At 50.0% G+C, this 14,241-nt stretch overlaps 1 protein-coding gene and 1 pseudogene across 5 annotated transcripts in view; one reads left to right on the top strand and one right to left on the bottom strand.

Annotated features, from left to right (window-relative positions):
* Positions 1-8,041, top strand: part of CGNL1 (cingulin like 1) — a 178,306-nt gene extending 170,265 nt beyond the window's left edge. For 2 of the 5 annotated variants that reach the window (XM_017896504.1, XM_017896476.1), the window contains 5 exons: positions 999-1,082; positions 1,794-1,918; positions 2,884-2,992; positions 3,364-3,527; positions 4,628-5,335. In XM_017896504.1, the coding sequence (XP_017751993.1) occupies positions 999-1,082; positions 1,794-1,918; positions 2,884-2,992; positions 3,364-3,527; positions 4,628-4,766 (621 nt within the window). In that variant the 3' untranslated portion in view covers positions 4,767-5,335. Of the gene's footprint in view, positions 1-998; positions 1,083-1,793; positions 1,919-2,883; positions 2,993-3,363; positions 3,528-4,627 lie in introns of all 5 variants that reach the window. The other 3 variants (XM_017896498.1, XM_017896492.1, XM_017896484.1) reach the window with 3 other exon arrangements.
* A 4,348-nt stretch (positions 8,042-12,389) lies between these two features.
* LOC108544626 (40S ribosomal protein S13 pseudogene) lies at positions 12,390-12,834 on the bottom strand (annotated as a pseudogene).
* Positions 12,835-14,241: the final 1,407 nt, after the last annotated feature.

The following is a 14,241-nucleotide window of genomic DNA, read 5'->3' as shown; positions in this document are numbered from 1 at the left end:
AGCTTATAATGCAGCAGTCAGGAGTGCAGTTGAATGCTAGCTCCCCCATTCCTGGTTATGTACCTCTTGGGGAAGTTGAGTGACTGTCTCATCCTGGTTCACCTGGGACTGTCTCCGTTTAGCATAGAAACAGCCTGAGAACATCCTCAGTCCAGGCAAATTTAGACAGTGGGTCACCCTGTAAGTTGATTGACTTTTGGAGGCTTTAGTACCCTCAGCAGAGATACTGTTACCTCCTTCTGAGGGTTATTCATGGGGTGTCATAGCATCCTACCTGTGGAGTCTAAGCAGGTGTGCCAGTTTTCTAGGGCTGCTGTAACAAAGTAACACAACCTGGGTGCCTTAAACAACAGAAATATATTGTCTCATGGTCCTGGAGGCCAGAAATCTGAAATCAGAGTGTTACCAGGGCCATGCTGCCTCTGAGACCAGTAGGAAAATGCTTCCTTGCCTCCTCCTAGCTCCTGGTGGTTTCTGGCAATCTTTGGGCAATCCTTGGCTTGTAGACCCATCACCCCAATCCTCCATCTCCCCAGAGCGCCCTCCCTGTGTCTGTCTTCCCTCTGTACATGTTTGTCTCTGCATCCAAATTTCCCCCTTTTAAAGGACATCAGCCATACTCGATTCGGGCCCACCTTCATAACCTAATTTTTAACTTGATTACCTCTCTGAAGTCCCCATCTCCAAATAAGGTCACGTCAGAGGTACTGGATATTAGGGCATCAACATATCTTTTTGAGGGGACACAGCTCAACCCCTAGCAGCAGGGCTAGCTTTGACTCTTACCGTTATTTGTATCACCAGTATTGCAATCATCGAGAAACCAAGAAAGAACTAAGAAACAGATCCTGTGCCCCAGAGCCGATGGCACGAGGGGCTGGGTAGGGCAGCCCCCTTCACAAAGTGGGGGTTGACATTCAGTTCCTTGCCACCGTTTCAGTACAAAAGATCCAGGCACAGTCCTTCTGACCTCCGGGCTTTTGTTCTGTCTGCTGTAGATGGAGCAGGTGAGGAATGAGCTACTTCAGGAGAGAGCTGCGAGGCAAGACTTGGAGTGTGACAAGATTTCCCTGGAGAGGCAGGTGAGGGCAGCTGGCCTGGGAGCTGCCTCCCCCTCCATCGGCTTACCACCCGCCCCCCCCCCCCCCCCACTGGCGCACTGGTTGAACTGAGAAGCCCTTGGAGGTCCCTCCTGTTACTGGCATCCCAAAGACCATCCAAGACCTCTGGAGGGTAACAGTCCTTTTCCAGAGTTGTTTCTCCCGGTCATAGGAAATCTGCATGGAAGTTCGGCAGCTGGGGGAGGAGGAATTGCATGTATTATTTTTTAGATCCTAAATTCTAATATAAAGAGAATGAAAAAGAATCCATGTCATCAAACACATGAGTGGCTAAGAAAGCTTCATCGGGTCATTATTTCTTTTACATGATTTCTGTTCATGTTCTTCACTGCACATGACTGGCAAAGGAGCCTATTTCTCCTGTCCCCCTGTAGGTTTCTAGGGCAAGGCAAAGCCTGTTTGACATCCGGGAGTCTTAGGACATGGCAAAAATTTCATTCAGGCTTATGAGGGAGTGTGATAGAACCTCTTCTTCTGACCTGCAGCTGAGTTCAAGGGTTTTCCTTGGAAGCAACTCTGGGTTCCCCAGGTCTCCAGGCCACAGGCCCTGGTGCAGAAAGCAGCCTCATCACAGGCAGCGACCAAACACCAGGTTCTGCCCCGTGTTCTTCGCTGCTCTGCATAGAGCGTGGCAGACACATAGCCCCTCACGGTCTCCCTATGTTCTTCCAGAACAAGGACTTAAAGAGCCGGATTATCCACCTGGAAGGTTCCTACAGGTCCAGCAAAGAGGGACTGGTCGTGCAGATGGAGGCCAGGATTGCAGAGCTGGAGGACCGCCTGGAGAGTGAGGAGAGGTGAGCCGGGCCCACTGCAGTGCAGAGGCCCCAGTGGGCAGTGACCGTTCCATCGCAGTGTGCTCTCACATTTGGGATCTCTCCCGATCCTTGTAGCCTGTAAGGAAGGCAGAGCAACTACCACCTTACTTTTATAGATGAGAAAACAGAGACCCATCAAAATAAGTGACTCAGTAAGGTAGCCTGGCTGGATACTGGTGTAGCTGGGTAAAAGCTTAGGACCCCCACTTCTCAGTCCATGGCGGTGCCACTGTACTTGCTGTCCCTTTTCCCGTAGTATAGACTGCCTCAGAAACGACCGAGTTTGAGCCACATTACAAGCCATAAGGCTGACTCTGCCCTGGAGGCCAGGTGTATTTAAGCAGAGGCTGACTAGCCTCCAGTCAGAGATGGGGCAGGTCCGTCCCCAGTGGGTGGGAGGGACATGGGATCAAGTGAGCACATTCCTTTCCAACAACTCCATTCTCTGCAGCTAACTCTTGAATGGCAGCCCGAGGGCCAGCACCGGGTTGAACTTGAGCAGCCTTCCAGCTGTAGTTCTCACTCCCGGCCCCTCACCTTCCTAAAAGGAGCGTGGTGTGCCGGCATTTGACGTTTTACATTATCTATTGTGTTAGCTGGACTTTTAGGGAGTCAGGCCAGAACAGCCTGGAGTAGACCCAAGACATCTGCAGTTTGTGACTTCTTGCCTTACAAAGTAAAGCTCAGGAACTCCAGGCAGGCCTAGCCCCGGCTCAGCCCCTCGCTGACTCTGCAGCCTTGGGCTAGTCACTCCCCTTCTCCGAACCCCGTTTCCTCACCCCTCTCACAAGCAGCTTCTTCTCCTGTGCAGTTGTGTTTCCCTGACCCTAAGCCTTGAGCTGACCAGGTACCCCTGTTTGGAGTTTCCCCTTCTCCACAGCCGGGCTGGGCTCCCTGCAGGGATGGGAGTGAAAGGGTTCTTGGTTCTGCTTCCTCCCTTCCAGGGATCGGGCCAACCTTCAGCTCAGCAACCGGCGGCTGGAGCGGAAAGTGAAGGAGCTGGTGATGCAGGTGGACGATGAGCACCTGTCACTGACCGATCAGAAGGACCAGGTAGGGAGCCTCTGTGTGCATTCGCTCGTAGATGAGATTGCACGTCTCAGGCTGGGGGAGCAAGGGAGGCCTCCCCAAGCAGCAGTGGAGTGTGAGTGGGCTGATTCCTCCCTTTCCACGCACCTAGTCACATCATAGAATGGGGGCTTCTCGCCTACGTAATTAGGAGATACCAGCAAATTCCACACCCTGAGTTTGGCTTTGAAAGAGTCACCTTGTCTTACCGCCTGCTCTCCATGTTTCCCAAGAGACTGGCTGCCCCATTGCCCATGTCCTGGTTGCCTGGGGAGATGGTGGCTGGACCTGGGGTGAGCTGAGTGCTGGAGCTGGGCCTTCAGCCAGCGCTCAACCCACGCTCTGTCCCGGTGCAGCTGAGCTTGCGTTTGAAAGCCATGAAGCGGCAGGTGGAGGAGGCTGAGGAGGAAATCGACAGACTGGAAAGTTCTAAAAAGAAGCTGCAGAGGGAGCTGGAGGAGCAGATGGACATGAATGAGCATCTGCAGGGGCAACTCAACTCCATGAAGAAGGACTTAAGGTGGGCAGGTGTGGAGGCCAAAAAGGGCCCGATAATCTCCCCACAGTTGAAGCAGGCTCTGCCTTCAGAGCATTCTCTCTCCTGTTGTCTCAAGCCAGCTCCTCATTGTTGCTTTTGGGGTTATCTTATCCTAGAAGTGGAGGTGGTTCTGTCCACTTCAATCACCCTACACGGGCAGTAGGGTCTCATGCATGTCATTCTTATACCAATGCCCCGATGCCAGCTGGGCAGATACCATCCCTGTTGATCAGAAGGGGAAACAGAGGCTTAAGGCAAGTAAGACTAGCTCACACCATCATGGAGGGGCAGTTCCTGGGTCAGCCCGGGCTTTTGTATGACTTAGGGAGAAATAAGGTAAAGTTCTGATTTGTGTCCTCATGAGGACTAGGATTCCCTAAGCCTGGTTTCCAGGAGAGAGCAGCTCTCTGAAGCTTGTCTGCTGTGGTCCTGAGGATGGGGGCGTGGAGCGGAGGGTTGGGGACTGTGTGGGTTGCTTTTTCTGCTCCAGGGTCTCTCCCCAGGCTATGAGGTAAGATTCATGAGATTAGGTTCTTGCTAATCCATAGAGCTGAGCTTTTCTTGGAGGCTGACTGTGACATGGGGCTCTGTGCTGGCTGCCCAGGTAGTTCTCATCAATGGACAGAAGGCTCCAGCCCATTGCAAATCCTGTAAAACAGGGCCTATCAGGTCACTGGCCCCAAGGTTGACATTAAGGTGCAGCATTTAAGAGGGCACCAAAAATCTCAATAATTAAGATAGATAACATTTTAATGCAATATTTAAAAGATAATGCATGCAATCCATGGTGAACAGGATACCAAAATTTTAAATTGAGACAAGATCAATAATGACAGCCTGGGGAAATCAACAATACTGATCCTGTCCCAGCCTGGCCCACCCCATCAAGATGGGCTTTCCATACTGAAATAGGGGCAGTGGATTCCCTGTGGCTGAAGGGAACATCACCTGTTCAGTTCATGTGTTTCTTTTCTGTGCCACTCAGTGGGATGCAGGGACAGCAACCCAAAATCCTTCCTTTATCTTCAAATTAGTGACGGGCCCCGGCCCAGGGCCAGGAAACATGCCCCTTGTTGTTTCAGCAGACTGAAGAAGCTGCCAAATAAAGTGCTGGATGACATGGATGACGACGATGACCTCAGCACGGACGGGGGAAGCCTCTACGAGGCGCCCCTGAGCTACACCTTCTCCAAGGACAGCACCACCGCCAGCCAGATCTGAGTGCTATGGAAGTGCCTGTCATCCCTGCAGGAGCTGCAGCCACCCAAAGCAGGAGGCAGGGAGGGGAGCATCCGTCTGCCACCGAGACCATCGCCGCCTCTTTGCACAGCGTGCCAGCTCCTCAGTGTTACGTTCCTCGCCAGGGTCTCTCAGTGGGTCTTTGACAGGAAGCTTTTGCAGTTTAAAATGTTGGGATGCCTGAGGAACAGGAGCCACCACCCCCTCGGGTGTTGTGAGAGATACACTTTGGTAGGCTGAGGCCCCTGTTCCACAGTCACTATTTGCATTGCTGTCCCTGCCCCCGTCCTAACTCCCCCTGCCAAGACAAAGGGTCCAGAAGGCTAGGACTTATTTAATAGCACCGTGCAGGGAGGAAACGATGTATAGCCTGTACATATTTTAAAGCAGACCTTCTCACGGACTGCTGCTGTTGCATTTGGAATGTGATGGAGGCTTGGTAGGGTGGCTGGTTTGTAAAGTTCACACACCTATATTGAGTATTTTTTTTTTTTTTTGAGATGGAGTTTCACTCTTGCTGCCCAGGCTGGAGTGCAATGGTGCAACCTCGGCTCACTGCAACCTCTTCCTCCCTGGTTCAAGTGATTTTCCTGCCTCAGCCTCCCAAGTAGCTGGGATTACAGGTGCCCGTCACCACTCCTGGCTAATTTTTTGTATTTAGTAGAGACGGGGTTTCACCCTGTTGGTCAGGCTGGTCTCAAACTGCTGACCTCAGGTGATCCACCTGCCTCAGTCTCCCAAAGTGCTGGGATTACAGGCATGAGCCACCATGCCCAGCCATTGAGTATTCTTTTTTAAAATATGAAGCTATTAGATTTTATGTATTGAGGAGCAGAGGTGAGAGAGAGAGAGAGAAAGTCAAATAAAGACCACTTTGGAAACCAAGGTTGTAAAAAAAGAATTGTAGTGGTCACGGATAGCTAAGACTGAGAATAGCAGTTCACATGGTCTGGGTAAACAAGTCACTGGCACAGGGGAAAGCCAGAAGGTTGCTTGTGTCTGTGACTGCAGCTACGGCCTTGTTTGCTTATTTTATCTAGAATTCTGTTATAATTTCTGAACCGTTCTGAGACCTGTTCCCAGTCACTGATGGTAATTTCTTTTACACAGGTTGGATAGGGAGACTTGTAGGTAAGGCTTTAAACAAATGAGGCCATTTTTGGAAGGATGGGGCCATGTGGTCATGTCTTACTGGTCCTTTCCCCGTTCCTCCCACAGCGAGCTTTTGGGATCAGGGGAATAGGAGGGTATGGGGGAAAGGTTCATAGACTTAGGTATGAGAATGAGGTGGGAGGTGTCCGGTAAGGTCATGGGGGAAGGGAGAGGAGAGAGGAGATAGGCAGGTGTGTGTGTGGGGCCTAGTGTGAGAAGGAAGACAGAGAAGTTCTTGAAAGCTGGGGGATGTGTGGGCAAGAGGTGGATTGAGCAGGATCTCAGGTTTATGTCGAGGAAGGGAGGAAAGAAACAGAAGTCAGGCAGAGGTGTGTCTGTGCAAACTGGAGAACTCCTTCCAGTTTCCTGGGAGAAAGAGACATTGCCAGCAGCAGGCTAGCAGGGAGTTGTTGAGGTGTGCGGGCAAGGCCACATGGCTGGAGAGGAATTTCAGGGAGCATGGCATCGGGAGGATGCTAGATATCTGGGGACTCCCTCCTGGCCTTCCTGTGTCACTTCACAGTGTGACACTTTCTGGGCATATGCACAGGCCTGGCCCAATCACAGCTGGACTTCTACAGGTCAGAGTATGGGACAGGATGTGGCCAGGGAGAGGACCCTGTGAGTTGGTGACATATATGGGACAGAGGTGGTAGTGTTCAGCTGCTTCAGCAGTGTCCGCAACCATCCCAATAGGTGGGAGGCCTGTGGGCCAGAGAACTCCATGACAGTTGCCGTGGGGTCTCACCTGCGCCAGGTCAGAGCCCCCCCGACAGGATTCAGAGTAGTCAGCCCAGTTTAAGAGTGGGAGTCTGGAGCCAGAGAACCAAGCCCCTTCCACGTCTACAGGGTCACCATCATCCTCACCACAGCGGGGGGTGATTCTCATCTCTGCTTGCTTGTGTGGGGTGTGGACAATTCCTCCCTTTAGTCATTCATTCATTTAGCAAATATTTATTGGGCATTGATGATATGTCAGGCACAGTCCTTGGCACAGAGAATACAGCAGTGAATTAAACAGGTACAAATTCCCTCCCTCCTGGAGCTCAGTGTCGGGAAAGCGGGTGGTAGATGACAATCAAGCAAATCGACATGGAGGTCGAGCACCTCTGTACTCAAGCCCTCTGTCTCTCTGTCCTCCTGAGGACGCGACAAGCCTGGTTCCCTAGAGCCCACTTTGACCCTTGATATGTTCATAATTTCCCTGCTGCTTCCGCCATCGTTAGACATCTGCGAATAAGCCTGCCTAGAGAAGCCTCATCCCACTCATGCCTAGAGACGGAGCTGGGGAAGGTCAGCACGCCCAAGAACTTTGGGAGCGTGTGTCTGTTTCGGTTTGTGAGAAAGTGGCTGCCCCTCATTCTGGTCAGTTCTTTCCAGTAGCCATGGGGCTGGCTACAAGAAGCAAAGCGGCCCGTGCGAAGAGAACAGAGGTCACTTTTCAAAACACTTGCATCATTACCCTAAAAATAGGCCGTTATGCATTTTGACAATTGTGCTATCCTACACTCTGAGGGAGCTGGCAACGCATGCGGTGTAGTGGAGTGGGAAGAGTTAAGAGACTGGAAGTTAAGACACGGGTTTTCAAGTCCCAGCTCATCTCATCCCAGGGACCTTGACAGTGTGCTCACTCTCAGAGCCATGGATTGCCTGGAACAAAGCGAACATTAGGGCCCACGGTCCTTTCCAGGTATAACATGCTATCGTTCTTTAATTTTATTATATGTACGTACTTTTTTTTCTGTTTTTTTTTGTTTGTTTGTTTGTTTGTTTTGCTTCAAGAACTAACCCCGATCAAGAGTATTTTCTTTAGCTAGCTTAAAAAGAAAACATATATTTTATGTAAAAACACATACATGGCCAAATGCAATACTGAAGAGACAATCATCCTGTATCTTTTGTGGTTTTTCCTGCTTTGGAGTGGTGTTCTACAATGCCAGGTGGCTTATTCCGTTGGGTTTCTGCTTTGGGGTATGGTTTGGGTTGCTTTGGGTTGTCATGGGAAAGAGACATTCTCCTTGCAGCTACCTCCATGTAAGTGAATTCCTGGATAAAGCGAGATTTCCTTTCAATAAACACTGTCACCCAATGGGAATTTTGACTCTCCTGTGATTGTGACTTATTTGTTTTCTCCAGAGCTTGGCTCTGTGTCCTCTAAGAAACTGCCAAGGTGAGTGGCTGGGAGCTACTGAGGGAGGTGGAACTTGGAGGCCTTCCAGTCCTGGACCGGTTTCTGAAACAGAAGGGTGGGGACCGGTCAGTGGTGAATGCGGAGGGAATTAATGGTCCTGGATTCTTGTGATGTTCTGAGAAATCCAAACTGCCTGTTCCAGAAAATGGCAAGAGAGGGAACATGTTCAATGTTAATTACAGAATAAACAGGAGCCCCCTGTGTACCCCTTTTTCTAAATTGAAGGTCTTCTGCAATCATAGTTGGCACATAATCTCTCTTGATCTCACACCAGGCCCATAGCAGGCACCACAGTCTCTATTTTACAGAAAGCAAAGCAGCTTCCCCATGGAAGGGGACCGACGATGATCATTGTCATCAGATCTGTCTATTCTTTGCCCTGTCCCCCGGAGGGTGACCCGTATAGGCCCTGGATTCCCTGATGGCCCCTCTGGTTGGGTTCAGCCAGTGGGAGCAGGTGGAATTCTGGGTATGTCTCCATCACTCCCTGCTCCGTGTGGCATTTTCAGGTGGGCTCCCCTGGGACTTGGGTGAACTTCTTCAGCCTCTAGTTCTAAGTGGGGGGGAGGGGTGGTCTGGCTTTCTCTTGCTGTTCCTCTCGGTCCCTGCCCTGGTACGTTCCTGCCACACTGCCCACTCACCAGAGCAGCCCTTCATTGAGCCACCGCAGCTCACTGCTGTGTCCTGTCCAGAGCTCTGTACACAACCGCCTCTGCCTCTAGGTCAATGTAGACGACCTATCCCTCCAGCTCTCTGGCAGCACTGATTCTCTTCATTCTAATTGGAAGGGGTAACCTAATGTAAATGAGATTTTCTAATTTTAGTAAGTGCAAAGCCTTTGTATAGATTGTTTCCTTTTTTTTTTTTTTTGTAAAAAGTCAGGTATATTGGTATATTGAGGTACATAATTTTCTAATTTGTAGTAACAGTCACCCTTTTTAGCATTATTTGCTTTTGTATTTAGGCCTCTGTATTTGGCCCTTCTACCGATGTCCTCTTGGTGGGAATGAGATTCTGAGTGGATACCTTTCCCTCAGGTCCCCGGGAAGAATGTGACTCAGAAGGCCCAGAGCCAAAGGAAAAACGTTCCCCCAGGCCGGCAGTTCATTTCCTTCACATTCTCAGCATTCCTCCTCTGAGCTTGTGGGTAGTTACGGGCAGCCTGTCTTTGTTGGAAGACTGTCGTTAGCCAGAAATGTTTCTGTTGTAAATCTTCAAATGATTGGGGAGAAATGACTTGACTGCAGGTTCCTCTCAGGGGCGTGACAGCCCCAAATTCAGACATTCTAGGCTTTGCAGAGGGGATCCACATGCCTTGGTCCTGCCGTCAGACCTGCCGAATACATAGGGCTAAAGATTGTCACTGACTTTCACGGGCATGACTGAGACCCAGCCTGTCTCCATCAACAAAGAAAGGCTGGAGTGTGTGCCCCCCCCGGGTTATGAAAGCTAGAGAAGTGCAGGTCACAGAGACATTCAGCAGTAAGTTGAATGTGGTGTGGGGGGAAGGTTGCAAGGTTTCCACTGCGTGGGATCTCACTTGGTCTCACCACAGTTGTCAACAGCTCCTAGGGGGTGGGAAGTGTGATTCCAGAGGTTTGCTGGGTAAATGCAATTAAACAATTTTTGAAGAAAGGCGGAAACTGGTTTTTTGGCAGGTAAGGAAGCTGAGTCTCGGGGAAGCTGGGCAGTTTGCCATCAGCCGCACATGGAGTGAGTAGACAGCCCACAATTAGCACCTGCCAGCGTGGACCAGGCACCGGTGGTGAACAAGGTCTAGGACCTTACGTGCTTACAGTGGGGCTACAAAATTGTTATTAAACTAAATGGAAATGACCTGTCAATATTAAGTCCTTCGTATATTTATGTGATGCCAAATGTGTCTGTCTTTCCTTGTGCTTTGCTAATCAGACCTCTCACCCGAGTACTGGGTGTTGGGCTGGAGGCTGGAGGCCCGGGCTCAGCAGCAGTGAGCTGCCTTCCTGGAGGTGGCAGCATAGTCTCTGCCAAGCCAGGGGAGTGGTCCCAGTGGGAATGGGCTCTGCCTTCCCGTGAGTGGGCAGGAGGCTGACCTGTGTCCAGATGGGGAGAAACCTTGTGGGTCACAGCAAGCTTTGAGACTTACTGGCATGTGCAGAGCTCATCTGGAAGGAGGGGGATGCCTCAGCCCCCTGCCTTTCCCGTGAGTTGCAGGGCTACAACTTTGGAAGTAGGACCCAGCCTTTTGACGCAGTGTGTGGTGGGCTGGAGGTGGGAAGGGTTGTGTGTGCAGGTGGTGGGTAGTGCCCCTGCCACATGTAGAGATCCAGGGCATCTCTTCTGGACCCCACCCAGGGACTGTACAACTTTACTATGGGAACAGACTCAACTGGGAGGGAGGATTCACTTGGTTTTATAGTATAGTAGTATACTATAGTATACTATAGTAGTATAGTATAGTAGTAGTATATTGGGGCAGTGGGAATGGTTCTTTACTAAAGCCTAAGATCCCTTAACAGGGCAGAAGCCATAATTGGGCAAATCTTACGGGCCAAGAATCTTTTGCACTTTATCTGATTTAATCTGCACCCTGTGAGGTAGGTGGCGTTACCCGGTTTGGCGAGTTAGGAAATGTGTATAAAGATCAGTAACTTGCCCAGGGTCACCCAACTAGTAGCTAGAGTGGCTAAGTCCCAGGTCTGCCACTCTAACCACCCACAGTGGCTTGTACCTTACCGTAGCCATTCTCACCCTGCTGCCCCTGTGAAATAGTCACTGCTGGCTTCCCTAACTGAGGACACTGGACACAAAGGCTGGGCCGCCGGATTGCAAGTCTGTGCTTGCAGCCTGAGGCCTGCTCTAAGGAAAGGCAGATGGCCTGCCTCTCCTTTCTGCAAAACCCCCTGCCACCTGCTGCGTGCTGCCAGCCTGACTCACTGACTCCAGCTACCTCTGGGCCTCTGGCCCTTCCAGGATGGCCAGGAAAGGGTTTGGAGATTAAGATAAGGCAGCCGCCTCCAGTTAAAGGCCCTGCTGCCTTTGAAAGGGCCGGGAAGCCTGCCAGTCCAGCTCCTTGGTTTGCTCGCTTCTCTCTGTGGCTGGGGCTGCCTCGCCTTTCGTCTGTCCCTGCCTATCGTCGGGCATGAATACTGAGGCTCTTTGGAGACAGGCATAGGACTCCCTGCAGAGCGAGGCGAGGGATTTGTAAAACGGGTGCCCAAGCTCCCTCTGGGGCTCTGGCTCCCCCATGGCCCTGTCTGTTCTTCCTGGGGAAGCTGCTTCTGGCATTTAGGTAACGAAGAACAGAAAACAGAACTGGCCTCCTTTCAACCTGCCGCCTCCTCCAGCCTGGGTAGAATCCCAAGCTCTGGCCTTCCTGAGCAGTGCTTGTTCCTGACTTACACATAGATGGTTTTCTAAACCAAGTGCATTTTCTGAAACAGAATGAATAACTCACTCCACTACCTCCTCCCCTTCATGGCAGAATTTTTTCTTTTGTCTGTGTTTTCATGGCTGCTGGATTCTAAAATCAAGGTGCAAGATGCTTTGGGGCTTACTAAAGTTGTGTAGCCTTCCCAGGCCCTGTGGAAAGGTTAGCTGCACCCAAGATAACCAGGGTTGGTTATTTCCCGTGAGAGCCAAAGGGGTGCAGGCTGGAAGCAAAGTGCTCCCTCCGCCCCCGCGCTGGTCATCATGTGGAGTGTGTGCTTTCTAAGAAGTGCCAGCCTGTGTCCAGAGCCTGCTGGGCAGATGTTAAGCCACCTGTGGACTTAGTCACGGTGACTCTGCTACCAACAGCAGCAACATGGACATTTAGGGAGGAGCAAATGAGAGGAAGGAAGAAGCAGGCGAAGATACAAGGCATGACATCTGATCTCTAGGCGTTTCCAGTGGAGGGATTTGGTTTCTTCATGTTTCCACCACCAAGAATTAACAGTGGTTAACAGCTGTTCATATCTGTCTGCTTTACATTTTTAAATACACATTACAGATATCATTGAAGTTCTCTTTTTGTCCCTCACTCCCTGCCAAAGGCAACCACTATTCTCAAATCTGCTGGGTATTCTATTCAATTTTAAATACTTTTACATGTATGCATCCATGAACACCATGTAGTATGTTTTGTGTATTTTAAAATGTCATATACATCTTAGCATCTTGTGCATAATACTCTGTGACTTTTACATTCAAAATTATGTTTTTTTGAGGGCTATGTTGATGTAGATTATTTAGGCATTTGTTTTCCTTTTTAATCACTTTATTGCTTGAGTACCTAGACAAATTTATACAAGCAGGGCAGAGACTGTAGATGATTCATATTTCCAACTGGGAGGGAGGATTCGCTTGGTTTTATAGTATTGAGCCGGACAGTGAATCTAGCTCTCTCAGAATCAGAGGGAATTTAGCAGCCTTATCCTTTCTGCTCCTCTCAAGATGCTTTTGAACAGCGACTGCTTTCTTAATTAAATGGTAGAGATCTTCAGGGAGATCAGGAGCAAGTCCCTTAGACTTAAGAATTCTTAAGATGTTATTGTCTGTCACAAAACGTACTTGTGCAGCACCGTGGGAATCTTTCAGGATCACATCGATTTGTGAAGGAGTCAGGCTCTTCTTGGCCAGTTTGTAAATCTACTCCTTCACATCGTCAGATGTCAGCTTCAGCCAAGTAGGGACGCTGTGGTGATAGGGCAAAGCCAACGGGGACAGGCCCTTCCTGGGGGCATGCATGCGACCCCTGATGGTAGCAGTCAGGCAGTGAAAGCTTGTTTTTATTTTTTTATGGTAATTTTTTGGGTAAATTAAGTGTTGAGTGTTGAGTTTTTAAAATACTGATTGCTTTATATGCCATCTGCTTCAAAAGGAGTTGAATTCTGCTTCAGGCATGCCATGGTAGCTGGTATCAAACTGAACTCTTCCGCTGAGAACAACTAGAAAAGGTGGATAAAAGTTTCTTAAAAACAGCTGTTTGAAGACCTGGGAGAACAACCAAGACATTCTGACGTGGAATTGACTATTGTTCTTCCCCGGCTGCTGTTGCTACGGGTCATGGTGCTCGCAACCCTCCTTGGATGGTCGGATGGGTGAGAGAGGTGCTCACACAAATGCCCTGCAGTTTTTTTTAAGACAAAAGATCACCTCCTTCAGTTTGAAACTGTAGTGGAATCCAGACAGCGGGATCTTCAGGCACTGGGAAGGCTGGCAGGGGGACACTGTGGAGCAGAGCCAGGGCAGGCCAGGCTGGGAGCTATATTGTAGGGTGCTCAAATTCTACCAAGATTCTAAAATATCACAAGTGTAATTAGGGGTGGATTGTTTAAAAAAATAGTCTAAAGGAAGTCAGTACCTTAAGAGCCGCACCGGGGAGCAGTAAGACCCCACGGGCTGACTTGACCAATGGCACAGTGACTAAAGTGCACTGTAAGGAGAGTGGACCCAGGCAGGTAGTGTCAGGGTGAGATTTGGCTGAGCTGGGATGTCCAAGTTTGGGACCAGAGCTGCCCAGGCCTAAACAGCAAAAGAGGAACACCAAAAACTGCTCCAGAGAACTTCTTTCTCCATTTTCACCCTAGAGCACTGTTTCTCCTTGTCCTTCCAGTATGGAGAAGAAATACTAAAGAATATTGATTGGAAAGAACACTGAATTCTCAGCCTGTTTTGGGGTGGCATTTTCAGCTTTCCTTGGGTGGCCACATGTCTAGTTTCAGGCTCACACAGACCGAGGTCTCACCAGCTCTCTCCCCTGTGGAACAGTGGTGGCATCTTCTGTGTGACGGTGAATTTTAGGTGTCAACTTGACTGGGCTAAGGGATGCCAAGATAGCTGGTAAAGCATGAACCCTGGGTGTGTCTGTGAGGGTGTTTCCAGAAGAGATTAGTCTCTGAATTGGCAGACTGAGGAAAGCAGATGACCCTCCCCACGGTGAGCAGGCTCCATCCAATCTGCTGAGGGCCCTAACTGAACAAAACAGTGGGGGAATAGAGAATTCATTCTCTACTTAAGCTGAGACATCCATCTTCTCCCACTCTCAGACATCAGCGCTCCCTGCTCTCCAGCCTTCAAACTCTGAATGGGACTTACACAATCACTGCTACTCGTCCCCCCGAAACCCCCATTTTCAGGCCTTTGGGCTTGCGC

This window comes from Rhinopithecus bieti, unplaced genomic scaffold (assembly GCF_001698545.2).
Source record: "Rhinopithecus bieti isolate Rb0 unplaced genomic scaffold, ASM169854v2 scaffold_947, whole genome shotgun sequence".
In the NCBI taxonomy this organism is placed as follows: domain Eukaryota; kingdom Metazoa; phylum Chordata; class Mammalia; order Primates; family Cercopithecidae; genus Rhinopithecus; species Rhinopithecus bieti.
The sequence above is the reverse complement of the archived record's forward strand: the minus strand, read 5'-3'. Positions and strand labels throughout refer to the sequence as shown.